Genomic DNA, 26873 nt, shown 5'->3' on the forward strand with positions numbered 1-26873 from the left:
CTGAAAACTTACTGGCATTCAACATTAAAACTTAACTATGTTTCCGATGATATGGAACCAAATATTCGTTTTATGGTATAAAGAATGATTTAAGTGCATCCCTTTTGGAGCTACCTGTGGTCAAAAAAGCACTTTTTCTAAATGAAACGAGTAATTTTGCTAAATATGACATATATTGCCATTCATTCACCAAAAATAACGTTATCACCAAAATTATTTTTTGCATGGTAAATAGAGCTATCACAGGGCTACAATAAACAACCAAGTTTATTTAGTCAAGCCTTTTGATATTGAAGATAATAAGTGTTAAATGTGATTTTTAGCTTGCGTACCCTGATTGTAAAACAACCCGCATTTTATTACATTGTAAAAAGTCCCAACTAAATAGCCCAACAGTTTGAGCACTGAAACACACTTTGACTCCGAGCTGCTGTCCTGATCCTACTCCTGCTGAGTGGTGGGACAGGGTGTCGGGATGTCCTTGTCCTTTTCACTGAGCATGGCACAATGGCCTGACAGCGATGATGGGATTGCAATGTCCTCACTTCTGGGCGTCGTTAGCTGAAACATACATGAAAATCAGCATATATAATAATTACATAAGCATATAGATACTGAAATGAATGTTTAAAGCATGTGTATTTACCCGTGAAAATACCTCTGGCGGGGTGCTGTGCCTTCTGCCGGCTTGAAGGCATACTTCTCCCTGTCCGTGCAGGGCTCACTGGTGCTGCTACCATCATCATCAAATTCTTCCTCCCCCTCTGCTGTTTCAGGCTGGGTTACTTCACTTTTGGTCTCTTCTTCTTGGGTCCCATTTTCTAAACTTTAAACTGAAAATTTTTCAGTTTTTCCCACAAAATATCCAGTGTTCTTCAGCCGAAAGACAGATGCAGAATGCTGCAGACATGCTGGTTTTATACCCACTCCTGGCTTGTGTCACATGCAAGTTATGAGTGATTAGAACAGGGCTTTTCAAAGTGTGGGGCGTGCCTCCCCTAGGGGGCGCCAGAGTTCTTCAGGGGGCCAAACAAAAAAAGAAGGAAGTATGACCACGATTATTTAAAGTTTGGATTTTCATGGACTGGATCTGAAGATGCTCCACTGCCACAGTGTGTTGTCTGCCAAGAGGTGCTAGCTAACGATGCTATGAGATGTTTAAAATGTGTAAAACAAGATGTTTTTAAAAAAAGCACAGATGTTTAAAATGTGTAAAAAAATGTTTTAAAAAAACACAGATGTTTAAAATGTGTAAAAAAAAGAGGTTTTAAAAAAGCTCATATGTTTTAAATGTGTAAAAAAGATGTTTTCAAAAAGCACAGATGTTTAAAATGTGTAAAAGAAAATAAAAATGTGTACAACAACCATTTTTTAAAAATACGAATGGAACATTAAGTATAGCAACAACAAAAATTGTGTGTGGGGGGGCGCTGTTGTTTATTTGCTCTCTGAGGGGGGGGCTGACTCTCCCACACTTTGAAAACCCCTGGATTAGAACGTGCTAATCACATGCGTCATGCATGCTTCAAGTGCGGCCTGTATTCGTAGCGCAGGAAACTGGTAAAATGCAAGTCACACGCACTCCACAGTCACTGATCATGCGCGTCAGACATATGCTTTCCACGGGCTAATGGCACAATTTTTTCCCACGCCTTGAGGAAGTCAGGCGTGCAATCTGTACTTGACAAGTACTTTGCCTGTACTCCTCCCCCAAACTTCCCCCCGGGTTCACCGAGACCCTGCGGCACGGCTGCAAGCTACCAAACCGTGCGACCTGTGTGTGTCCAAAGCACTTACAGCGGGTTGTGAGTGAGGCTTTACAGTATCTACTGAAAAATAATTTATTTTGAATGTTATCCAAAAGGCTGCTAGTACCAGGAAAAAAAAATAGAAAAATGTTATTCCAATCGGAGCACAGTATAAATATAGCTATACTTCGTTTTACTATATGTAGGCTCTCTTCAACCAATACATATTTTTTTCTTTTTTCTTGTTTTTGTGTAAAATAGTAGCCGTCACATGATAGGCCTCGGTCACAACCGGCCGTATGTGCTCCTACGGCCGGTCTACGTGCAAAAAACGCAAGAAACGCACGGAGGGCGCGCGTGTGACGTGCTGATTTTTGAGCCGTAGATTGGCCGCAGAGGTTCTTTGTCATGTCAAACTCTACAGGCACTTACTTTTTTTCAGGTTGCAAGACAAACTTGCGCCCAACGTGTGTCTTTCTCCACGAACAACAACAAAAAAAAACGCAGCAATTTGGGAAACGCCAAAAATCGCACGGCCAAAAAAATCGTACGTCCGGTTGTGACCTAGGCTATAGATAGTTTTCACTGACATCACGGCATTCCGGGGAACGCCCCCCAGCCGCCATCTTGGAGGGCAAACAAAATGGACCATCGCCACTACTGGCTACATTATCTCGGACGAATTTATGAAGTTATATAGTCAGTTTTCTAAAATAAAGATCAATGTCGGCAAAATCAAGCACACAGAAGTATATAGATACACATCTCACGGTATGCAGCCAAACTGGCCTTGATTGGGGGAATTGACCCCTACGAAGTGGACAAAGATGCATTTTCAAGTGACTATGCAGGGCTGCCAAAGCCTGAAACTGACTTCATCAAACTTTAAAGGCTGTCTGATATATACAACTTTATATATTCACAGCGCGCCTTTTGGCAGATGCCTCCTAAATCGCACAGATCCAATTTTTTTTTTTTTAGGGGGGGGGGGTGTTGGAGTGTCTGATTATAATTTCAAAGTAAATTCTGTATTAAAATTACTAAATAAGCAAATCCGTTACAGTCCATGAAACAGGAAGTATAAGGATGAGAAAAAAACAGTTTAAATCGGGAAGCTGCGCACATTTGCGCAGTCCTGCACACCGCTCAGGACTACAGAATAGACCTAAAATGTTTTTCAAAAATGACCCTGGGTGAGTGAAGTGACAAGTTTCAAATAGAAACGTGACAAACGAGCGATATTAAGTGTACATTACAATGTAAACGTACACTCAGCGGTTCCAGTTAGGCATTCTCCAGAGATTGTTCACATGATGTTTTGGTTTCCAAAAACAAACTTAAACACAATTGATTGTTCATTTAAACAACTTACCACTTATAAAATGATCGGAGCAGACTTTGCTGTGTTTGGAAGGCTGATAATCCTTGCGGTTGATTCTCGCAAGCCATAGATTTCTCCTTTGTATGCTGAGTTTCTTTGTTTGCTTGCCTTCGTGCTCCCGTACAGTGGGAATTCCATAAAAGCTCCGCTTGACGTCATCATCTGACCTATTACGACAGCCGTGAATACAACAAGTTTGCACCATTGCTAGCTTTAAATAAATGTAAATAATATATAAATGAATGTAACTCGCGCGCTACAATGTGTGCTCAGTGACCCATACGGTAAGCTTGCCCTCCAAGATGGCCGCCACCAGGGAATCCCCGACTCTGTGACGTCATGTGAAAACTATCTATAGACAGCAAGTGGAGTTTGGGGATTAGGCATGTTTCAGTGGGGATCTCTCTGGGTGAAAGGTCAACGCCAAGCAACTGATTGTAAGCCATTCAAGTTGTGTAGTCAGTGTTTTAGTGATTTTGATGGTCATTTGTGCACTCAGCATAACTGTCTTGCAAGGATGGTCTATGGTGGGGTTTACATTAGACCGTATCGGCGGATCATCAGATTAACGTTTTTAAAACGATTAGCGTGCACACAGCAACGCCAATACACGATTTGCGTGCACACAGCAACGCCAATACACGGATACGCTCGGCTCCGCAGGCATCCTGCGCTCCAAATCACTCCGCCCTGAACAGCGAGTGCCCTCTGGAGGGTGCGCACTCCGGCCCTGCGCAGCTCACAGAGCGCGCGAGTGAAGCGCACGAGCAGTGATTCGGGACTCAGCCGCTGTGTGTGTGATCTCAGTGCATGTCGGGCATGCGTGTCACTTACCACTTGCAAGTGGAAGGATGGCAAGCCTAAAGACAATCATAACTACACAATGGGCAGTATTTGCATCAGTATTTGCAGTATTTTCATACTTTTATACTCTTTAATGAAAGGTGATACAAGGCGGAAGTCCGCGCCGTTTTTCAGCAGTCGCGTCACATGACCAACGCCAGCGAATCAGGAAGGTGGATGTCACAGTGATGTTGTCCAATGATGACGCCAGCTAGAGCTCAGCACAGCGTATCCGCGTATTCTCAATGTTTACACAGCACCGGAGCTGACACGATCTGGATTGAATACGTGGACCCTGGCGGATTCCCGTTTCCTGGCGTTTTAATGTAAACGGACAGTGCATCCGCGAAGAAAACGAGACAGATACGGTCTAATGTAAACTTGGCCTAAGCCAGGGCTTTTCAAAGTGTGGGAGAGTCAGCCCCCCCTCAGAGAGCAAATAAACAACAGCGCCCCCCCCTTACAATTTTTGTTGTTGCTATACCTAATGTTCCATTCGTATTTTTAAAAAATGGTTGTTGTACACATTTAAATTTTTTTCTTTTACACATTTTAAACATCTGTGCTTTTTTAAAACTTTTTTACACATTTTAAACAGCTGTGCTTTTTTAAAACTTTTCACACATTTTAAACAGCTGTGCTTTTTAAAAACATTTTTTACACATTTTAAACATCTGTGCTTTTTAAAAAAACATCTTTTTTACACATTTTAAACATCTGTGCTTTTTTAAAACTTTAAACATGTGCTTTTTTAAAACTTTTTTTTTTACACATTTTAAACAGCTGTGCTTTTTTAAAACATTTTTTTTTTTTTACACCTTTTAAACATCTGTGCTTTTTTTTTTTAAACATCTTGTTTTACACATTTTAAACCTCTCATAGCATCGTTAGCTAGCACCTCTTGGCAGACAACACACTGTGGCAGTGGAGCATCTTCAGATCCAGTCCATGAAAATCCAAACTTTAAATAATCGTGGTCATACTTCCTTCTTTTTTTGCTTGGCCCAGACTCTGTCTCCTCACTCACTGTAGCTTTAGGTACTAAAAATCGATCCATTTTGTCTCTGGTAAAGGCTAGCTGAAGTTCGCTAAATGTCCGCAATAGTAACTTATTCTGGTTTATTTTTCCTCACGTTGTGCCCCCCTCCCCCGAAGAACTCTGGCGCCCCCTAGGGGAGGCGCACCCCACACTTTGAAAAGCCCTGGTCTAAGCAACTAAATTCAGCTATTAGCTAGATACCAATTCCCAGCATGCTCACATTAGCATAGGTAATTACCTAAGCTGGGCATATATTAACCAAAGTGTTTAACAACACTATAGGAATATCAATTTGAATGGTTTCTAAAAACATTATGGTTCAGATTCTTTGTTCTTGGTGCCATTTAAACTCTATTCAAATGAAAAATCAAAAGCGAGACAAATTATAACTGAATATTTTTTTCTAGAGGAATCCAGACACTTAAGCACTAGAACATTTTAATTCTATAAAATGGAGACTGTTTAAAAAAACCCGACACCTATTTGCAATAAGGAATTCAAAATAGAATTATTTTTTTTAACTTAAATTTTTTTTTCATTTGACTCACCCTGGTATACTACACCTCTCCATGGTCATCCTGGATGCTTAACCTTTGGCCCAATTTAAACAAAACTAGATTTGAATTCAAATTTGTATTTAAGGTTTTGCGGTTTTAAAATCAAGTAATATGCAATTTTGAATGATACACATGATTACAATCCCCCCCCAACATTCAAAATAAATAACCATTTATTTTTAAAAATATCCAACATTAGATAACTCAGAAAAAAAATTCAAATAATTTATTAATATTCAAATACTTGTCAGCTTCCAAGCTATCCATGCTTAATTACATTAAATAATAAAACAGCATAGTTTCCAGTAATAGGTTATAAAATTTTAAAGATTTGTTTGTATTGAACTGTAAAGTTTCTTTTTTCATCTTGTATGCTATCATCTACTTTACCAGAGCAAGCTGTCATTATTTCACTGGCTAATGAGCTCAACAATTAAGTAAACTACTGTTAATTGAATAGTATAACTTCACTGATCTGAAAAATGACAATTTATATCAGACTCCGACCTTAATATATGTGCATTAACTAATGAATATTAATAAACATCAGTGCTCTGGGCAGTACATTAGTAGAGTAGCTAGTATTGCTGCCTCACAACTCCAGGGTCCTGGGCATGATCCTGAATGCAGATATTACCTGTATTGGGTTTGACATGTTCTTCCCATGAACGCATGGACTTCCTTTGGGTTCCTGGTTTTCTCTGACTGTCCAAAAACTTGCAGGTAGGTGGATTAGCTATGCTAAATTGCCCCTAGGTATGACTAAGTGAATGGTGCCCTGCAATGGACTGGTATCCAGTGTTCACAGGATAGGCTCCAGGTTCACCATGACTCTGCCCAGGATAAAGCGGTTACTTGAAGGAATGAACGAATGAATCAGGGACATACCCATCACTAATAATGACTATACTCAGTGTACAGTATAAGCAAATACAGGTTGGAGTTGGAGGAGCAAAGAAAGATAATGCGCTACAACTTATTAAAAATACAAAGCAACAAAAAGAAAGGTCACACACTGAAAACTCAGTTTAAAATGGAGTTTAAAACTCTCAGAAAACAAAAGTTTAAAACCTCTGCAGATCCTAGAACAGGGTATAAAATTCAAGGGGAAAATTCATCAACTGTTGGACCATAATGTCACTGGAAGAGCCCTGCTGGTTTCTTCTTCTTGGGATGCCTAGCTGATCTGTCTGCAGGTGTAACTATAGGAGCAGCAGCAGCAGGTAAGAGTCTCAAAGTCTGAAAGACAGTATATGAGGTAGTCAAATTAATTCAGTTTTGCCCGCCCCCATACACACACACAAGCACTACCATTCAGAAAAAATGAATAATAAGACTGGAGTGAATATATGGAAAATAGATTGATACCAAGTGTATGAGGTAGTCACACTAAATTCCACCCCACCCCCCATCTGGAATGAATGTACTCACCATCCACTTTAATAGAAACACCTATATACTTGTCCATTTATGCTGTATCAACCAATCATGTGGCAGCAGCCTAATGCATAAAATTATACAGATAAAAGGTCAGAAGCTTCAGTTAATGTCCACATCAAACATCAGAATGGGGGGTGGTGATCTCTGTGACTTTTAAAGTGACCTGATTGTTGACCTGACATGAGTATTTCAGAAACTGTTGATCTCATAATAGTCTTACGAATTTACACAGAATGGTGAGAGAAACAATCAATAAATAAATAAAGCTACATGCTGTGTGAGGAGGGTCTGCAGGTTGGAACACCTTTTTGATGAGAGAGATCAGAGAACAACCAGATTGATTTGAACTGGTAGAAAATCTATTGTAACTCATACAATCACTCTTTACAACCATGGTGAGCAGAAAAGCATTACAGAACGCACAACACATCAAACCTCGAGGTAAATGCAGCAGCAGAAGAGTTCTGCTATCAGACTCCACTCATATCAGCCAAAAACAAGAATCTGAGGTCATCAGTGGGGACGGACACACTGAAACTGGACAATTGAAGACCGTAAAAAAAGACCAGGTGTTTTTTCCCCCCAATCTTCATCTGTCCAGTGTGGGTGAGCCTGTGGCCATGTTCTTGGGTGACAGGAGTGTAACCCAATATGGTCTTCTGCTGTTGTAGCCTAATCACCTCAAGGCTTGATATTTTGCACATACTGAGATGCTTTTCAGCTCTACATGGTTGTAAAGGGTGATTATGTGAGATTAATCTTCCTGGCAGCTCAAATCAATCTGGCCCTTTTCCTGTCTTCTCTCATCAGCAAGATGTTTCCACCCAGATAACTGTCACTCACTCAATGATTTTTGCTTTTACAACATTGTGTAAACTCTAGAGACTGTTGTGTGTGAAAATCCTAAGACATCAGCAGTTTCTGAAATACTCGAACCAGCCCATTTAATACCAACATCCATGCCACAATCAAAGTCAGAGAGATCATATTTTTTTCTTGATTTTGATGTTTGATGTGAGCATTACCTTCAGCTCTTGACCTAAATCCGTATGATCTTTGGCATTGTGCGGCTGCCACATGATTGGCTGATCCGATAACTGCATGAAAAGGTGCAGGTGTATAGGTATTCCTAATAAAGTGAATGGCGAGTGTATATGGAAAACAGACTGACCAGAGATAATGCACAGGTAAAGATGATAGTGAGGGGCTAGGATTTGATCAAACCTCTTTGTTGGCAGCATACTCTGTCTCTTCTACTTGCTGCCTTGTATAATTTTGATTAGACCCAGGAGATGCAGGCCTCATACCTGTCATGTTGTCAAACCAGAAAATAACTGTCAGACAATATGAATACATTGTGGAACACTGTGTCTTGGATGAAATAAGATACAGTAACCTGGTGGCAGACAGCTGGTCTGGTCCTGGTCAGGGACAAAGCTGTTTACTGAAGCAGAACTGTATTCACCAGAGCGCTTGCGTTTCTGGGTGTTTCTTGCAGCACATATGGACGTGTACAGCTCCTGCAGTTCAGTCTCAAACTCCAGACTGTCCAACAGCATCTTAGGAAGTCTCTGAGAATGGGGAAAATAATTTTTAACCCTCTGGGGTCAAGAGCTTCGCCGGTGAAGCTCAGCAGGTTTAGAACGAGGTGGTCATGTATTTAGATAAATATCTTTGAGTTTTTAATCATACAAGCATGATAAACATATTGATAGAAAATTTACACTTTCCTATATACCCACTGCCAAATAATGTCTTTTTTAAATTACCTAAATTAGGTGAAACATATTCCCCTTACTCAGTCACACTGGAATCGGAGCGTCGAGCGCCCACTTACGCATTCACAAAAGACTATTCACCTGGTAATGACAATCACTTTCACTCTTTTGGTTTCAATTGGTTTCTCTTTCGCGGTGGGAACACCCACCGTAAACAAGATGAAATCTGTCAGCCATAGTGTGGGCTATTTGGAGGTAAAACCTGTTGAGAGATGGTACGTGGATTTTATGCGTGCCAGATGATTCAGGACAGTGACTCGATTTCAGGATAGTGATTCAATTCAATCTTGAGAACTGCAACACTGATGAGCAGTGCCCCTTTTTTTTTTTAAACTTCGACCTGATATGGCCAATAAACTCGAATAAGTATAAATATTTCTTCTAGTTCCTTGGTGAATGGTATCCAAGATGGCGGTGCGCACACACGCAGCAGCTCCTCTCTGTCCCGACAGAACAATGTTTTCGTGTTTTTTGTGTTTTAAAACAGTGTATCTGTTCGTCTTTGTCACGTTCATTAGTCTCAAGGTGCACATACTCCCGTGAGTTTCTGATCGACATCCGCAGAACTATATTCATGGATATAAATCCAGCGGACGCGGAAGTGCTATGCAGCTACGGTTTGCTCCGGAGGCCTGCTCAAGCACCGACCCCCACTCCTGCATCCAGCCCGCAGTGGAAGCGCCACAGGCGGAACCAGAAAAGAGGCAAACGCGGAGGTGTTCGAGCTAGGCTAGCGGCTAACCCTCACCGGCCGGCTATCCCTACCATCACTCTGGCCAACGTACGCTTGCTGGACAACAAGCTGGATTATGTCCGCCTGCTCCGCTCATCTTTTAAGTCTGTGGGTGAGTGTTGTGTCCTTGTGTTTGTGGAAACATGGCTTAATGACAGCGTCCCGGACTGTGCCATTCAGCTAGCCCGGCTAACATGCTACCGGTCAGACAGAGCGCTAGTCGAGGGTGGGTGGGAAGACTCACGGAGGAGGACTCTGTGTTTACATCAGTGATGCCTGGTGCCGTGATGCTGTTGTGGTCTGCAAACACTGCTCACCTCTGGTGGAGTTTATGATTATTAAGTGCCGGCCATTCTATCTGCCGAGGGAATTTACAGCCATATTGCTGGTAGCATTATACATCCCTCCCGGCTCCAATAACAACAGGAGTGAAGCACTGAATGCACTCTATCAGCACATCAGTGAGCAGCAGACAGCCCACCCAGATGCTTTCCTCATCCTGGCTGGGGATTTCAACCATGCAAACCCCAAAAGCGTGTTTCCAAAACTCTATGGACATATCAACTTTCCTACACGTGGAAACAATACTCTGGACAATGTTTACACCATGCATAAAGATGCCTACAAAGCCCTACTCCTCCCCCACCTTGGGGCCTCAGATCACTCCACTGTTATGCTAAAGCCAGCATACAGGCCGCTGGTTAAAGTCACCAAACCAGCTAAAAAACAGATACGTGTGTGGCCAGAGGGGTCCTCAGAGGCACTCCAGGACTGTTTTTCCACCACTGACTGGAGCATGTTCAGACAGGCGGCCACCTACAACACCACAGATCTCCAGGAGTACACAGAGACCGTCACTGCCTACATGAGAAAGTGCATGGACGACGTTACAGTCACAAGAACCATCTCCATTCGGGCCAATCAGAAGCCATGGCTGACAGGGGAAGTCTATAGGCTCCTGTGGGCTCAGAACGCCACCTTCAGAGCTGGGGACGAGGTGGGCCTGAGGGCAGCTAGGGCCAATCTGTCACGAGGCATCAGGGTGGCCAAGATACAGTATTCCAGGCACATTGCTGACCATTTCAACGACAGCAGAGACACCAGGAACCTGTGGCGGGGGATTCAGACCATCACAGACTACAAGCCCTCGCCACAGACCTGTGACAACTCCACGTCTCTGCTGAATCAGTTGAACGACTTCTTCGCTCGCTTTGAGGCAGACAACAGCACCATGGCACAGAAGACCCCACCACCTCCCGGCGACCAAGTGTTGACGATGTCCCCAGACAGCATGAGGAGAGCTCTCAGGACGACAAATGCACGAAAAGCCCCGGGTCCTGATAACATTCCTGGTCGTGTCCTGAGAGACTGTTCCGAGGAGCTCACAGATGTCTTTACAGACATCTTCAACATCTTGTTGAGCCAGGCTGTTGTCCCCACGTGCCTCAAAGCCACCACCATCATCCCGGTCCCAAAGAAGCCGTCTCCCTCCTGCTTCAATGACTACCGCCCTGTCGCACTCACTCCCATCCTCATGAAGTGCTTCGAGCAGCTAGTCATGAGGCATATCAAGTCTGCCCTCCCCCCCGCCCTGGATCCTTTCCAGTTTGCATATCAGTCCAACCGTTCGACCGATGACGCCATCTCCACTGCCCTCCACTCAGCCCTCACCCACCTGGAGACAAAAGACTCGTATGTCAGAATGCTGTTCATAGACTTTAGCTCAGCTTTCAACACAATCATTCCTCAGCAGCTCATTCACAAACTGGACCAGCTGGGACTCAACACCTCCCTGTGCAACTGGCTGCTGGACTTCCTGACAGGGAGACCACAGACTGTACGGGTCGGCAGCAACTCCTCCAGCACCATCACACTGAACACGGGGGCCCCCCAAGGATGTGTGCTAAGCCCCCTCCTCTTCACTCTGCTGACCCATGACTGCACACCAACATACAGCTCAAATCTCTTCATTAAGTTTGCGGATGACACGACTGTGGTGGGTCTCATCAACAATGGCGATGAGACAATCTACAGGAGTGAGATGAGCCGCTTGGCCATGTGGTGCAAGGACAACAATCTCCGCCTAAACATGGAGAAGACGAAGGAGATTGTTGTGGACTTCAGGAGAGAGCACACCCAGCATGCTCCACTATCCATCGACGGTGCTGCAGTGGAGAGGGTGAGCAGCACCAAGTTTCTGGGTGTGCACATCTCTGAAGACCTGTCCTGGAGCAACAACACCGCATCACTGGCCAAAAAAGCCCAACAGCGTCTGTACTTCCTCCGCAAACCGAGGAGAGCAAGAGTCCCGGCCCCCATCATGCACACTTTCTACAGAGGCACCATCGAGAACATCCTGACCAGCTGCATCACCGTGTGGTACGGCACCTGCACCGTGTCCTGCTGCAAGTCTCTGCAGCGCATCGTGAGAGCAGCTGAGAGGATCATTGGTGTCTCTCTCCCTTCTCTAACGGATATTTATAATTCCCGTCTCACCCGCAAAGCCATCAGGATTGCAGGTGACCCCACCCACCCATCTCACAGCCTCTTCAGTCTGCTGCCATCGGGGAGGAGACTGCGGAGTCTCCGGGCCAAAGCCAGCAGGCTCAAGAACAGTTTCTTTCACCAGGCGGTCAGGAGGCTCAACTCCCTCCCTGTTCTGCCCCTCCTCCCCCCTCTGCCCCCTGCCACAGATTCTGCTCGCACACCCCCCTTCAGCATCTGACATGTCATCCTCACAGTTTCCCCCTCCAACACACACACACACACACATACATACATCTCATCGTTCATTAACACACTGAACTCAGGGACCGCACATCTCACTTTACCTCACTCATTTGCACTATTCCGCACTACCTCATCTTAACAGCTGCTAGTTTGTTTATACTGCTTGTTTCATGTTTACCTGCTATACCTCAAGTGCCCTTGACTGTTTTGGTTATTTGAACCAATTTGTGTGTATGTGTGTGTGTATATATATATATATATATATATATATATATATATATATATGAGTGTTTAGTCTACGTCTAGTTCATATCTAGAGTGTTTATACTGTTTATATTGTCTGAGTGTTTAGTCTGTGTGTAGTTCTTATCTAGTGTTTACACTGTTTATATTGTCTGAGTGTTTGTCTTGTTCTTATCTAGTGTTTATACTGTTTATTTATACTGTTTATATTGTTTGAGTGTTTAGTCTGTCTAGTTCCTATCTGTTTATACTGTTTGTTTTTTTCAATTATTCTATTTTTATTTATTGCATTGCCTGTTTGCACCGTGGGTCAGAGAGGACTGATATTTCATCTGTGCTGTGTGTCGAGCATGTATAGCATATTTGACAATAAAGTTGACTTGACTTTGTGCATATTTCAGTTGATGTGTGTGCAGTGTAGTGCATACACAGGAAAGATGACGAGCAATTTTTTTCCCCAGAATTAAAAGTATTTTCCTCAAAAATAGTTAATTTTGCCCTAATTTGAGTTTAAAGAGTAACATGTGGAGTTGGAGCAATATTAGAGAGTAATTGTGTAAGAGAGTTGGTTGTGGCTCTGCACTGAGTAAAACAGTACAAGAGTTAATTTCAAGACACACTGAACAGAGTCAAATTCTAGATAAATGAAGATGTTGTAAAAAGCAGTTTTAGAACTGTGTTGGAATGTGTGAAAAAACATTAACTTACCCATTGTGATGAACAGTTTTGGATCACTTGACTTGATGGGATAAAGAGATAGCAGTTGGAGGGGTTTTCATGCTTCTCATTGAATGGAAAGGAATTTAGTGCTCTCATTGAATACCCCTTCCAACCCTTTATCCCAAAACAATAGGAGAATTATTTTGATGGCCAGTTAATTGTCCAAATCAATGGAGCAGATTTAAGTTTTTGTGCTTGATACATTCCTAAGGTGGGGTTTACATTAGACCGTATCAGCAGATCATCAGATTAACGTTTTTAAAACGATTAGTGTGCACACAGCAACGCCAATACACGATTTGCGTGCACATAGCAACGCCAATACACGGATACGCTCGGCTCCGCAGGCATCCTGCGCTCCAAATCACTCCGCCCTGAACAGCGAGTGCCCTCTGGAGGGTGCGCACTCCGGCCCTGCGCAGCTCACAGAGCGCGCGAGTGGAGCGCACGAGCTGTGATTTGGGACTGAGCCGCTGTGTGTGTGATCTCAGTGCATGTCGGGCATGCGCGTCACTTACCACTTGCAAGTGGAAGGATGGCAAGCCTAAAGACAATCATAACTACACAATGGGCAGTATTTGCAGTATTTTCATACTTTTATACTCTTTAATGAAAGGTGCTACAAGGCGGAAGTCCGCGCCGTTTTTCAGCAGTCGCGTCACATGACCAACGCCAGCGAATCAGGAAGGTGGATGTCACAGTGACGTTGTCCAATGACGACGCCAGCTAGAGCTCAGCACAGCGTATCCGCGTATTCTCAATGTTTACACAGCACCGGACCAGACACGATCTAGATTGAATACGTGGACCCTGACGGATTCCCGTTTCCCGGCGTTTTAATGTAAACGGACAGTGCATCCGCAAAGAAAACGAGACATATACGGTCTAATGTAAACTTGGCCTAAGACTGAACAGAATCACCTCAGTCACCAAAACGGTTTGTCACAATGGGTAAGGTAATGTATGTTTTTTTCCCTCCCTACACATTCCAACACAGTTCTAAAGCTGCTTTTTACAGTGGTGCTTGAAAGTTTGTGAACCCTTTAGAATTTTCTATATTTCAACATAAATATGACCTAAAACATCATCAGATTTTCACACAAGTCCTAAAAGTAGATAAAGAGAACCCAGTTAAACAAATGAGACAAAAACATTATACTTGGTCATTTATTTATTGAGGAAAATGATCCAATATTACATATCTGAATGGCAAAAGTATGTGAACCTTTGCTTTCAGTATCTGGTGTGACCCCCTTGTGCAGCAATAACTGCAACTAAACGTTTCTGGTAACTGTTGATCAGTCCTGCAAACCAGCTTGGAAGAATTTTAGCTCATTCCTCCATACAGAACAGCTTCAACTCTGGGATGTTGGGTGGTTTCCTCACATGAACTGCTTGTTTCAGGTCCTTCCACAACATTTCGACTGGATTAAGGTCAGGACTTTGACTTGGCCATTCCAAAACATTAACTTTATTCTTTTTTAACCATTTTTTGGTCGAACTACTTGTGTGCTTAGGGTCGTTGTCTTGCTGCATGACCCACCTTCTCCTGAGATTCAGTTCGTGGACAGATGTCCTGACATTTTCCTTTAGAATTTGCTGGTATAATTCAGAATTCATTGTTCCATCAATGATGGCAAGTCGTCCTGGCCCAGATGCAGCAAAACAGGCCCAAACCATGATACTACCACCACCATGTTTCACAGATGGGATAAGGTTCTTATCCTGGAATGCAGTATTTTGCTTTCTCCAAACATAATACTTCTCATTTAAACTAAAAAGTTCTATTTTGGTCTCATTCGTCCATAAAACATTTTTCCAACAGCCTTCTGGCTTGTCCACGTGATCTTTAGCAAACTGCAGATGAGAAGCAATGTTTTTTTTGGAGAGCAGTGGCTTTCTCCTTGCAACCCTGCCATGCACATCATTGTTGTTCAGTGTTCAACTGATGGTGGACTCATGAACATTAACATTAGCCAATGTGAGAGAGGCCTTCAGTTGCTTAGAAGTTACCCTGGGGTCCTTTGAGACCTCGCCGACTATTACACGCCTAGCTCTTGGAGCGATTTGTTGGTCGACCACTCCTGGGGAGGGTAACAATGGTCTTGAATTTCCTCCATTTGTACACAATCTGTCTGACTGTGGATTGGTGGAGTTCAAACTCTTTAGAGATGGTTATGTAACCTTTTCCAGCCTGATGAGCATCAACACATTTTCTGAGGTCCTCAGAAACCTCCCTTGTTCATGCCATGATGCACTTCTACAAACATGTGTTGTGAAGATCAGACTTTGATAGATCCCTGTTCTTTAAATAAAACAGGGTGCCCACTCACACCTGATTGTCATCCCATTGATTGAAAACACCTGACTAATTTCACCTTCAAATTAACTGCTAATCCTAGAGGTTCACATACTTTTGCCACTCACATATGTAATATTGGATCATTTTCCTCAATAAATAAATGACCAAGTATAATATATATTATAATATTTAATAGTATAATATATTTGTGTCATTTAACTGGGTTCTCTTTATCTACTTTTAGGACTTGTGTGAAAATCTGATGTTTAAGGTCATATTTATGCAGAAATATAGAAAATCTTAAAGGGTTCACAAACTTTCAAATACCACTGTACAAAATTTTTTTAAAAGTACAATAATGACATACTACATAGATATTATTGCAGCTGAACACAAACGTCATATATGACTTTGAAAATACTGCTTAGATTTGTTGAAATTGACAAAATCAGAGTATGCCAAAATCATTAGAGTGCCAGAAAATACCCTCAGAACCCAGAGGGTTAAATTTATTTTGCTTGCTCTGGCTTAGCAATAAATAGGACTAAAAAAAAAATCAGTGAAAAACAAATCCTAATCATTGTTTCAGCTGTTCACATTTACTGATTAACTGCGTCATTTGGCACAAACAGTAATGTGTAGGAAAGCAAGAGGTGCGCACAAACGCACTTCATACATACTTGAAACTAGGTGTATACATTGGAATTCCCATAGGATGAAAGAAAAAAAGTTGCATGAGTGCAAGGTTTTTACTTTAACCTATAGCTTTAAAAGATTTAAAAAACAGTTTGTGGAGGCTTGCCAGGTTTCAGGAAAAATTGCTTTTAATCAAATCACTTACAGGAATGAAGTCACTTAGGGCCCATGGACCATCAGGGACCTCATGATTTAAAAAAAAAAAAAAGTACTAAAAAACAAGCACATTTTTTTCTGTTTTTGAGAAAAGATTTATGTATGAAGCAGTTGCAGGGGACTCCCTTGTGGTATGAAATGAATAGGAACTGCATTCTATATAAATAAGGTAACTAGCATGAGTAATATCAAATGATCATGAAGTGTTCATATCTATTAGGGGTGCAAAAACACAAAGGAAAAACAGAGAAGAGGAGAAAACGGGCCCAAAACGCCAGTATATAATGAACATTAACTAATTTCAATCCAACCGTCTGCTTTCTTGCTTCCACTTGTTGATGAAATTAAAATGGATAAAGATAGTGACTAACCATAACTAACTTAGGTATCTAGAATTTGAAGTGTTAGACTAACGAATGTTAAGTTGCTATCAAATTACTATTAGATAGAACAAGAGCAGCTTGTTGAATTTAAATAACTACTCAGGTGGTGGAAAAGTAAATCAGCTACAGTTATTTTCAGAACTACAGCAACTCAATCACAGCCAATCAAGAAATGATTTTCCTCATTCCAACTCTACCATGCTAAGTAGTCTAATAGCCACTGTCATCAGAATATAGGATTTCATGTTAAAAATAATGAATTTCCCGGTTACACAACTGCACTTTCTGACTGTATAGGACACACTTATAGAAGCAAGCTATTTATAGTCACACTATCTGTTATCACCCAAATGAGGTTGGGTTCCCTTTTGAGTCTGGTTCTTCCTTATGTCATCTCAAGGAATTTTTCATTCCCACCGTCAACTCAGGCTTGCTCATTAGGGTGAAAAAACTGATTAGGGATAAAATTTAGTTCATCTGTTGTCTTTATTTTTCTGTAAAACTGCTTTGTGACAATGTCTATTGTTAAAAGCGTTAGGCAATTTATTTGTATATCTAAGAGACTTTTCCAAGATGCTGAGGTTACTGCTGCGTTGAATCAGTCAGCTGCATCGTACTCTAGCGGAAACAACAGCTGCTGATAGCACTGCTCCACTGATCTCTGCTCTTCTCACCCAACCTCAGGCTCACCCTGCTGTTCCAGGCCTGCTACACCAAGGCCTACCAGCAGCAGCACAGGCCATGTTACCACTGTAACATAATCTTAGACATGAAGGCTTCTGGCAGCTCAGAGACATCTACAGCTACAAGCAGGGATGAATTTCAATGACAAATTGCTCAGATATGCAAAGAAGTGCTAAAGTAATATCGGAGATTGCATGATTCTGAAAAACACACTGGACAGTTTTGAAGAGCGTGACAAAGGAGATCACAAATCTACAGATTAACATCACACAGCTGGACATCTTATGCAAACTGCATAAATTCAATTGGCTAGCAATTAAAGAGAACTGGAATTAAAAAAAAAAAAATCAGGAAAGAACAGATCAACAATGGATTTCAAGGTGGAATTCACTTATCTGTGCGAGAGCTGTTTTTCCCAGCTTACTGCAACTAAGGCTACATCCACACGACAACGAGATTTTTTTTTTTTAAATATCACGTCCACATGGGCAACGGATCAGTAAAATATCAGGTACATATGGCAATGCAATGCTTGCTGAAAACGATGCAATACACATGCCAAACCTCTACGTGCGCTGTAAGATGGTCCCATCGGAGACACCAGAACAATAGAAGTAGATGCATGCGCATAAATCCCTTCTTCTGTAGCATCAGCCACATAAAGTTTTGATTATTAATCAGTAGCATAAAACGAAAGATGCAGAAAGAGGAATGAATGGGGGTAGATGGAAGCCGGTACGCCAACATTCTGATATCCTCCAGAATTCTTTAATGGTCCGGAATAAATTGAATGCTACACGTTGATGGATTACTTTGTTCTTCTACACCCTTTTTGAGGAATGTATTGTCAGACTTAAACCAACATCTGAAGAGGTGAGATCGCTCCTTTTTTTCCCCCTATTTTTGCTGGCGGGATTGTTTTTGGAAAGCAGAGAAAATATTTTGTAAGCGCGTTTCATGAACCAAGTTATAGGATTTGTTGACAACTCGCATCGGGTTCGTTACACTTCTACCTGGCGTGAAGCACTGACAGTCATGTGGTTGTGACGTCATCGTAAACAAATCCCTTCTACTCATCCAGACGACTTCGCAACGGCACCGTTGCCAGATTTTTCCACTCTGGAACCCGCTCTCAAAAGATTTCGTTTTGGGGCACCCAAAACGATAAACAATTTCATCAGATTCACCTGAATCCATTGCCGTGTGGACAGGGCCTAAAGTACTAAACATCATAATAAAGTAAAGATCACCACACAGGTAAAAGGGGAAATGGTTGAGAACTTTGTTGAACGTCTTCATGCTGCAGTGAACAATCATTGCTGTGTGCAACCCAGTTAAAGCTGGGACAATACATTCAGACAATATACTGCTACAGGACTTGACAAAGATCACAAAAATGGCAGTTACCTCTTGCACTGACTGGGGAAACAAAATCATACACATAGTTGGTGGCTCATGCTATGCATGTTGAATGCATCATCTAACAGAAGGGGGGAGAAAAAAAAAGGACCCACACTTCAGTGTGCTCAGCTCTCATATCATGAAGGACGTCAGCTACAAGGTGGCTGGGGGAAGACAGATGAGGGGACAGAAGTGTGTTACTACTGCAATGAAGTGGGACATTTTGCAAGATAATTGCTGCAGATAGAAACATGGGAGGCAGAATTCCAACAGCCCCAGTTAACACAGCAACAGTAATTCATGATTATAAAAGTTTCTTGCATTCTTGATTAAAATCCAATATTTTCTGTGCATGTATGGGGAAAGAAAATTTAATTTCTAGGGACTGTTTCTACTCTTGGGACATGACTAATGATAGTCTACAGTGAAGTCTATTCTGATGAAAAATTTACTGATTGGGGAAAACCTGATTTTTGCATTGCACTTTTGCCTGGGGCAGATTGAAAAAGAAAAAAAAATGTGAACGGTTTCCTGGACTTAAGACAAACTATTTCTAATTTACTTATGATGATCAATTCTGTTCTGACTCCGTTTCTTTGGCTTAAGAGCAGGCCTGACAAAGAGATCAAGTCTTGTACTTTTCAAGTCCTGTAGCCTCTATTCTTAGTGAAAGATTCAGTGCCTCATCTCTCTGTGGCAAAATGTTCCAGGCAGAGGTAAGAGCTAGACCCATCGTTGAAGTCAGTTTTAGCAGCAGATTAAAGGAACAGAAAATGTAAATACATGCATGGGTTGGTAGCTTGTAATATTGAGAGCCTGTAAGAAAAGTTTCAGGCATATTTGACCATTTCTGAGAAAGTTGTGAGCATTTTTGTATCGCTACTCTAATGCCACCAGTAGGCCGTCATGTTGCCTATTGGAAGGGCAATGCGTGACATCATTTAGGTGCAAGACTGAGTGTCACTCTTCAGTACTGAAGGGGCAAAATGAAAGGTCTACTAAGGTGACAATGTCGATATTTTCACTATACATCTGAAATAGTGCATTAATGAACTGCAACCCTAACTTATGGACAAACCTGAACACTCTACCTGTAAAACGAGGCTGAAACTGTGCGCTATACTACTCATTAGCATGCTCTTGACTCATTCATGAAAAACTTCCTCCTCATCAAGATATCACCAGGCTAGCCTACCATAATTACCATGGTAGACAGTCCAACCCTCACGGCAATGCAGAAAGGGGATAAACAAACACTGCTTTACTAGATAGGATTTATGTGAACATTACCTTAGGATGCATTTGTATGGAAAAAAAAAGGCAGCAATATTGCCAGAAACACCCGAGCTGCTGGTATGGTATGGATTTATTTGGTAAAATTCATACATGTAAAAGATATAGTATAAATAGCACCGAGGATGATAAAGTATAAAGTACTCTTATTTCCAATGTGGTCCTCTTGATAACCGCAGGACACGATAAGATATGAGACAATAATAAATTGACAATTGTATAAACAAACGAGTCATAAACAAAAAAATTAATTTTATATGCGCCAACTATCACAGTACAACTAGATTACAAAAATGGCACCAAAATGATTAAAAATTTATGTACACATCATAAAACTAGGTTTGGAATTTACTCAAGAACTTTCACCCGTTTCTTAAAATTATCACGTTTGACTAGATTGCAGTGATTGAGGTAGGCTATTCCACAAACAAATTCCTGTATACCTAAAAGAACTCTGAATGGGTTCCGTAAAGTGTGACGTCACTTACAGTACACGGCCATATTTGACAAAATGGACCATCCCTCCAGCGACATTTCTTCACCGATTTCAAGTATTTCGGACAATGACATGAATAACGATCATGATAAACAAGCATATCAATTGGTTACACGCAAGTGTACAATATTTATAGAGTTGTTTTAGTCAGTCATTACCAAGGCTTTTTTGACAACACTAAATCAAAGCAAGACAGCCAACAAATATCAAGCTGCTTAGCTGCATCAGCAATTATGTTTATATCCAAAGGAACTCAAAATAACATCATGCTTAATAAAAAGTTAGGGAAGCCTTAAAAAGTGTTTTTTTACCCTTTGAACTTCTCTTTTGTGGACTACTGATCGTGTTGTCTCGTTTGTCTTGTCCGCTTTTTGGCCGAAGATTGTGGGAACTGCATCTGGATTCAGCACTGGCTTGTACGGTATTCCTAATGCCTGGTACATCAGAGTTGTTTGAGTGAAAATTTTCTTCAAAATGTTCTGAGCACACAAGCTGCGAATGTGCTGTTTTTGCACCCGAAGGACCATTCCAGTCAGCCCGCAAGAGATCCGTCCCTGTGTGGCAAATGGCATTTATCCATTACCTTCTTGAACTTTGGGGACTGATGCAGGCTATTTTTTTTTTTTTTTTACATCTGTCATTGTTGCATCCTCAGGTAATGTTCACATAAATCCTGTATGGTAAAGCAGTGTGGAGATAGACCCTGATGTGGGTGGAGCACAGAAGCACAGCAGGCAGTTATTTGCGTTCTTAATTCTTTTCTTTATTGCTGCTTTTCAGCACACAGCTCAAACTCTCTCCCACACACACAGGCTATTATTGAGCCCTCGGCGCCGACCTCCCCTTCTCACTCTCCTTTTATAGGGCACGGTCACTGGAGGAGACACGCAAACACATGTTAATTGACAACAGGTGTAGTGACACGACCACTCACCTTCCCTGACTCCGCCCTCCATTCACAGACTGATGTTCGGCCACGCCCCCGCTGCCACATACCCCCACCGCCCGACTCAGGCTGGGGAGCCATCCGGCCTGAAGCTGACTCCCCTCCCCCTGACGGGACAGGAAGTCCGCCACCACCATCTGCGCCCCCAGCCTGTAGACCACCTCGAATTTAAATGGCTGGAGGGCAAGATACCAATGGGTGAGCCGCGCGTTGGCATCCTTCATGCGGTGGAGCCACTGAAGGGTCGCGTGGTCCGAACAGAGGGTCAAAGGGCGTCCCAGTAGGTAGTACCAGAGGGCGAGGACTGCCCACTTGATGGCTAGGCACTCTATCGTGCTGTACCTGCCTTCCCGCATTGACAGCTTCCGGCTAAGGTGCAGCACAGGATGCTCCTCCCCCTCCACCTTCTGGGACAGAACGGCCCCCGCCCTCTGTCCGATGCATCTGTCTGTAAAATAAAGGGGAAAGAAAAGTCAGGGGAGTGTAACAGTGGCCCCCTACAGAGTGCAACCTTTACCCTAGAAAAAGCCTGTTGGCATTGCTCCATCCACTGGACCAGATCTGTCGCTCCCTTTTTAGTGAGATCAGTCAGCGGGGGCCCTCAGCCACCGCCGGCAGGCGTCCCAGAGTTGTTGCCCCAACGCGAACGGTCAGCTGACCTCCTCCAAGCGCAGTGAGCGGAAGCACTGCCGTTGTTGCTCTGGGGAACGGCCGACACACTGGAGGATGGCTCGTTGGAGGTCCGTGTATACGAGCCGGCTGTCAACAGGGAGCTGCAGTGCGGCCGGCTGCGCCTCACCTGTCAGCAGGGGGAGGAGGCACGCTGCGTGCTGGTCGACCGGCCAACCCCACATCAACACTGCTTGCTTGAAGAGCGCGAGGAAGGCTTCCGGATCGTCGTGCAGACCCATCTTGGTTAGGGTGAGGTGGGGAGGGTCCGCTCCGGTGGCGTTCGTGGGCCCCACCGACGCAAACAGGTGCTGGAACACCTGGCGGTCCTCCTGTTGGGCCAGCACCAAGGCTTCTAACCGTTGTTCTTGCTCCTTTTGGAGGGCAACCAGCGCTTTGGTGCTGGTTCTGCTGGGCTGTGGCGAGGGCATGGATCAGGTCCTTGAACGGCAAGGACTCCATGAGGCTGTTCCCTTCTGCACTCGTCCCAGGTTTCAGCACCACTGCAGCAAGACCCTGATGTGGGTGAAGCATAGAAGCACGGCAGGCGGTTATTTGCGTTCTTAATTATTTTCTTTATTGCTGCTTTTCAGCACACAGCTCTCACTCTCTCTCACACACACACACACACACACACACACACACACACACACACACACACACACACTCTATTATCGAGCCCTCGGCGCCAACCTCCCCTTCTCACTCTCCTTTTATAAGGTGCAGTCACTGGAGGAGACACACAAAACACATGTTAATTGACAACAGGTGTAGTGACACGACCACTCACCTTCCCTGACTCCGCCCTCCATTCACAGACTGACACTCAGCCATGCCCCCGCTGCCACCCAGCGTTTACCCTCTTTCTGCATTGCCACGAGGGTTGGACTGTCTACCACGGTAATTACGGTAAGCTAGCCTGGTGACGTTCATGAAAAACTTCAAGACGAGTCGAGAGCATGCTAAGTGTGCTAACGAGTGCTTATGCTGCCAAGAACATGTAAAAACTTGCGCACTTGCCTCTTCGACAGATTTAGGCAAGTTAGATTGTGTCCAGATCCGTTTGTAGGTTATCTAGCAAGGTTATAGTCCACAGAATGAGGCTGTCATGGCAGCACTACTTGTCTCTTCTCTTTGGCAGTCCAATCTCAGGAGACCATCTGTGCACCTCTGGAGGTGTGACTTCTGTTGTGGCTTCTGTTTTGGCTTCTAATGTGGCTTAAGAGTCCACTCCTGGATCTGCACGCCCTACTGCACACAGTACATGCGTGTTGTGCAGTTGAGGGTGCGTTTGGTGCTACAATCTTCCGTTGTCTCAGTTTCTCCGCTGCAAGTTCTCCCCTTCTCTTGTCTGCTTCCATGACACCGTTATGCACAACTTGGCACCAGGCAGCTCTGTCCTCAGCCTGCACTTCCCAGGTGTCTGTAGAGATGTTGCATGCTTTCAAGTCTCTCTTACAAGTGTCCTTGAAGCGTAAAGCTGGATGACCAACTCGTCTAGAGCCAGAGGTTAGTTGACCATACAGCACATCCTTAGGAATCCTTCCGTCCTCCATATGTCTGACACGTCCTAGCCAGCGAAGGCGGCATTGGCTAAGGATGGCGTAGATGCTCTGTACTTTTGCTCGTTGCAGGATGTCACTGTTTGGTACTTTATCCCTCCAACTAATTCCTAAGATGTGCCGAAGACACCGCATATGGAAGGTGTTCAGTCAACATTCTTGTTGTATGTATGTGCTCCATGTCTCGCTTCCATACAGTAATACACCAAGTACGCAGGCCTGGTATACTTGTGTGCAGTGACAGAACTCTGTCTTCCCATACCCTCTGGGTGAGTCTTGCCATCGTGGTATTAGCCTTCCCGATCCGTTTGTCTAGTTCAGCATCTAGTGACAGTGTGTTGGTAACTGTAGAGCCTAGGTAAGTGAAGCTGTCCACTGTTTTTAAGAGTACATTGTCCATGGTGATAGCAGGGGATGTGCTAACCCCTTGTGCACAAATGCAAGTTTTCTCCAAGCTTACGGTGAGCCCAAACAGCTTACATGCAGTGCCAAAGCAGTTGCTCAATCTCTGAAGTGCGGCCACTGTATGGGCCACAAGCGCTGCATCGTTCGCAAAAAGCATCTCTCTTAGGAGTACTGTCCTCACCTTGGTCTTGGAGCGGAGTCGTGCAAGGTTAAACAGCTTTCCGTCGGACCTTGTGTGCAGATAAAATGCCGTCTGTGGACGTGTTGAAGGCGTGCAACAGAAGTATGGAAAAGAAAATTCCAAAAAGAGTGTTGGTGCCAGCACGCAACCTTGTTTTACCCCGCTATTTATGGAGAAAGGGTCCGAGCAGGATCCATCGTACAAGACTGTTCCTTTCGTGTTGGTGTGGAAAGACACCATCATGCTACACAGTTTTGGTGGGCAGCCGATCTTCTTCAGGAGTTCAAATAGGCCTGTTCTACTGACTAGATCGAATGCTTTGGTAAGGTCTATAAACAGCATGTACAGGGGTTGGCCTTGCTCTCTGCTCTTTTCCTGCAGTTGACGCAGGGAGAAAATCATGTCTGTTGTTGACCTTCCCGCCCTAAATCCGCACTGAGATTCTGGATAAACACGATCAGACAGGATTTTTAGTCTGTTTAGAAGGATCCGAGCATACACCTTGCCGACTACGTTCAGGAGTGAGATGCCCCTGTAGTTGTTACAGTCCCCATGATCTCCCTTGTTTTTATAGAGCGTCACAATGGTTGCATCACGCATTTTCTGGGGAACAGCCCCTTCCTTCCAACAGAGGCAGAGTAGCTCGTACAGCAGCTGAAGCAGGGCCGATTTCCCACACTTGATGGCTTCAGGTGGGATCTGGTCACTACCTGGTGCCTTCTCGCATGGGAGGGAGTCGATGGCTTTGCTCAGTTCTTCAATAGTTGGAACTTCATCAAGTTCCTCCATAATGGGAAGGTCTTCCATACTGTTCAGGACGGTGTCGGAGACTGACGTCTCATGTGAGTAGAGTTGAGAGTAGTGTTCTACCCATCTAGCCATTTGCTCCTTACTCTCCGTGATCTTTTCCCCTGACAGAGATTTCAGGGGGGCAGTCTTTTTCACAGTTGGTCCTAGAGCCTTCTTGATGCCATTGTACATTCCCCGAAGGTCTCCGGACTCTGCGCTCCGCTGTATCCCTGCACATAGTTGCCGCCAGTAGACGTTTGCGCACTCTCTGGCAGCACGTTGTGCGGTGTTTCGAGCGTTCTTGAGTGCCGAGTGTGTCCGAACACTGGGACAGCTCTTGTATGCTAAGGCGGCTCTGCATTTGGCCTCAATTACTGGCTCCATTGTGGAGATGTGAGCGTTGAACCAGACTAGGCTGGCCTTTCTTGCCAAATGTGGCAATTCCTGCATTGTGAATGACGTCTTGCATGACTTTCCATTTTGTTGTGGCATCAGGGGCGTCATGTGGCATTTGCTGGAAAACTTGGTCTAGCCTGGACACATACTCTGTGACTGTTGGGGAGTGACATGTGTGCAACATTTATGCAAGGTCGACCCTTCAGCTTAGAGCGATGCACAGTTCGAGGTTGTAGGCGTACTTTACTTTAAGATGATTTACTAAAATGATATTTTTTGCGGCCAAATTCGCAGAATTCCATGGATTTTTCACAGCCCTGATTGAAGGAGGGACCTATTTATATCCCCGGCACTACTTGTACCAGGGATATAAATAGGAAAAGTTGCCTCCCCCCCATTCAGTCACATAGGAGTACATCAACTGTTCACTCTTCCCTCGCTGTTTATCATCATCAATATTATCTTTCCCCCTCTACTTATTTGCTAGAGAAATGGAATTTCAATTTATTTTTTTCATATAAACTTTTAATGAAAATCTCCAGCCAGGGGCAGCTTCAAGTCTTGCTCGCTATGCAGAGCTTCCGTGTCTTGCACCCAAATGACGTCAGAGCATTGCCAGAAACGATCGGGGGGGATTTTTCTGATTAGTTAAAATATTTTCAATGGTGACATCCATGAAATCATCCATTCTGCATAGAAACTGACTCTCAGAGAGGGATATCTTAGTTGTGTGAGCTCCTTATTTTCAATTATTCACGTGAATCGTTCGTTTATATCATAATCTATCTTCATAACTGTATTTTAAAAATAGGGTTTCTTTTCTTTTAACAGGGGGAAATAGATCAGAGTGGAACATTTTTCTGTCTACTGCATTCCTTTATTTCATCTTTCCTCTGTTGCAATAACTAGGCATCAAGCTGGATATAATGAAGAAAGATGTGAGAGAAGAGCAAATAGCAGAGGAGCATCTTTTACTTAAAAGATATTCCTGAGTCTTTATGGGTCAAATCACCATATAACTTCTGGTGCATGAAGAATGCTAAACCATTAGAAGTACATCCATAGTCATACTTTTGACCTTTGAGAGCCTCATATCCTCTTTCTTCAGAGGCAGAGACTGGATTACATTGGTCACCTCTTTGAGAGAGGTGCAATCATCCCCTAGCTCAGCAACCTGCGGCTCCGGAGCCGCATGCAGCTCCTTCATCCCTCTGCTGTGGCTCCTGTGGCTTTGAGAGGGCGAGCTCTTTTTTTTTTTTTGGGGGGGGGGGGGGGGGGGGGGGGGGTGAATAAATAATGGCC

At 43.5% G+C, this 26873-nt stretch overlaps 1 protein-coding gene across 5 annotated transcripts in view; it reads right to left on the bottom strand.

Moving 5' to 3' along the window:
* Positions 1-5819: 5819 nt before the first annotated feature.
* Positions 5820-26873, bottom strand: part of nhej1 (nonhomologous end-joining factor 1) — a 41547-nt gene continuing 20493 nt past the window's right edge. For 2 of the 5 annotated variants that reach the window (XM_060919213.1, XM_060919214.1), the window contains exons 6-7: positions 22369-22754; positions 17522-17552 (exon numbers count right to left, since the gene is read on the bottom strand). In XM_060919213.1, the coding sequence (XP_060775196.1) occupies positions 17537-17552; positions 22369-22754 (402 nt within the window). In that variant the 3' untranslated portion in view covers positions 17522-17536. Of the gene's footprint in view, positions 6808-8232; positions 8316-8404; positions 8580-17521; positions 17553-21557; positions 22755-26873 lie in introns of those variants that run through there. The other 3 variants (XM_060919216.1, XM_060919215.1, XR_009654535.1) reach the window with 3 other exon arrangements.

Source organism: Neoarius graeffei, chromosome 4 (assembly GCF_027579695.1).
Source record: "Neoarius graeffei isolate fNeoGra1 chromosome 4, fNeoGra1.pri, whole genome shotgun sequence".
Classification (NCBI taxonomy): Eukaryota; Metazoa; Chordata; class Actinopteri; order Siluriformes; family Ariidae; genus Neoarius; species Neoarius graeffei.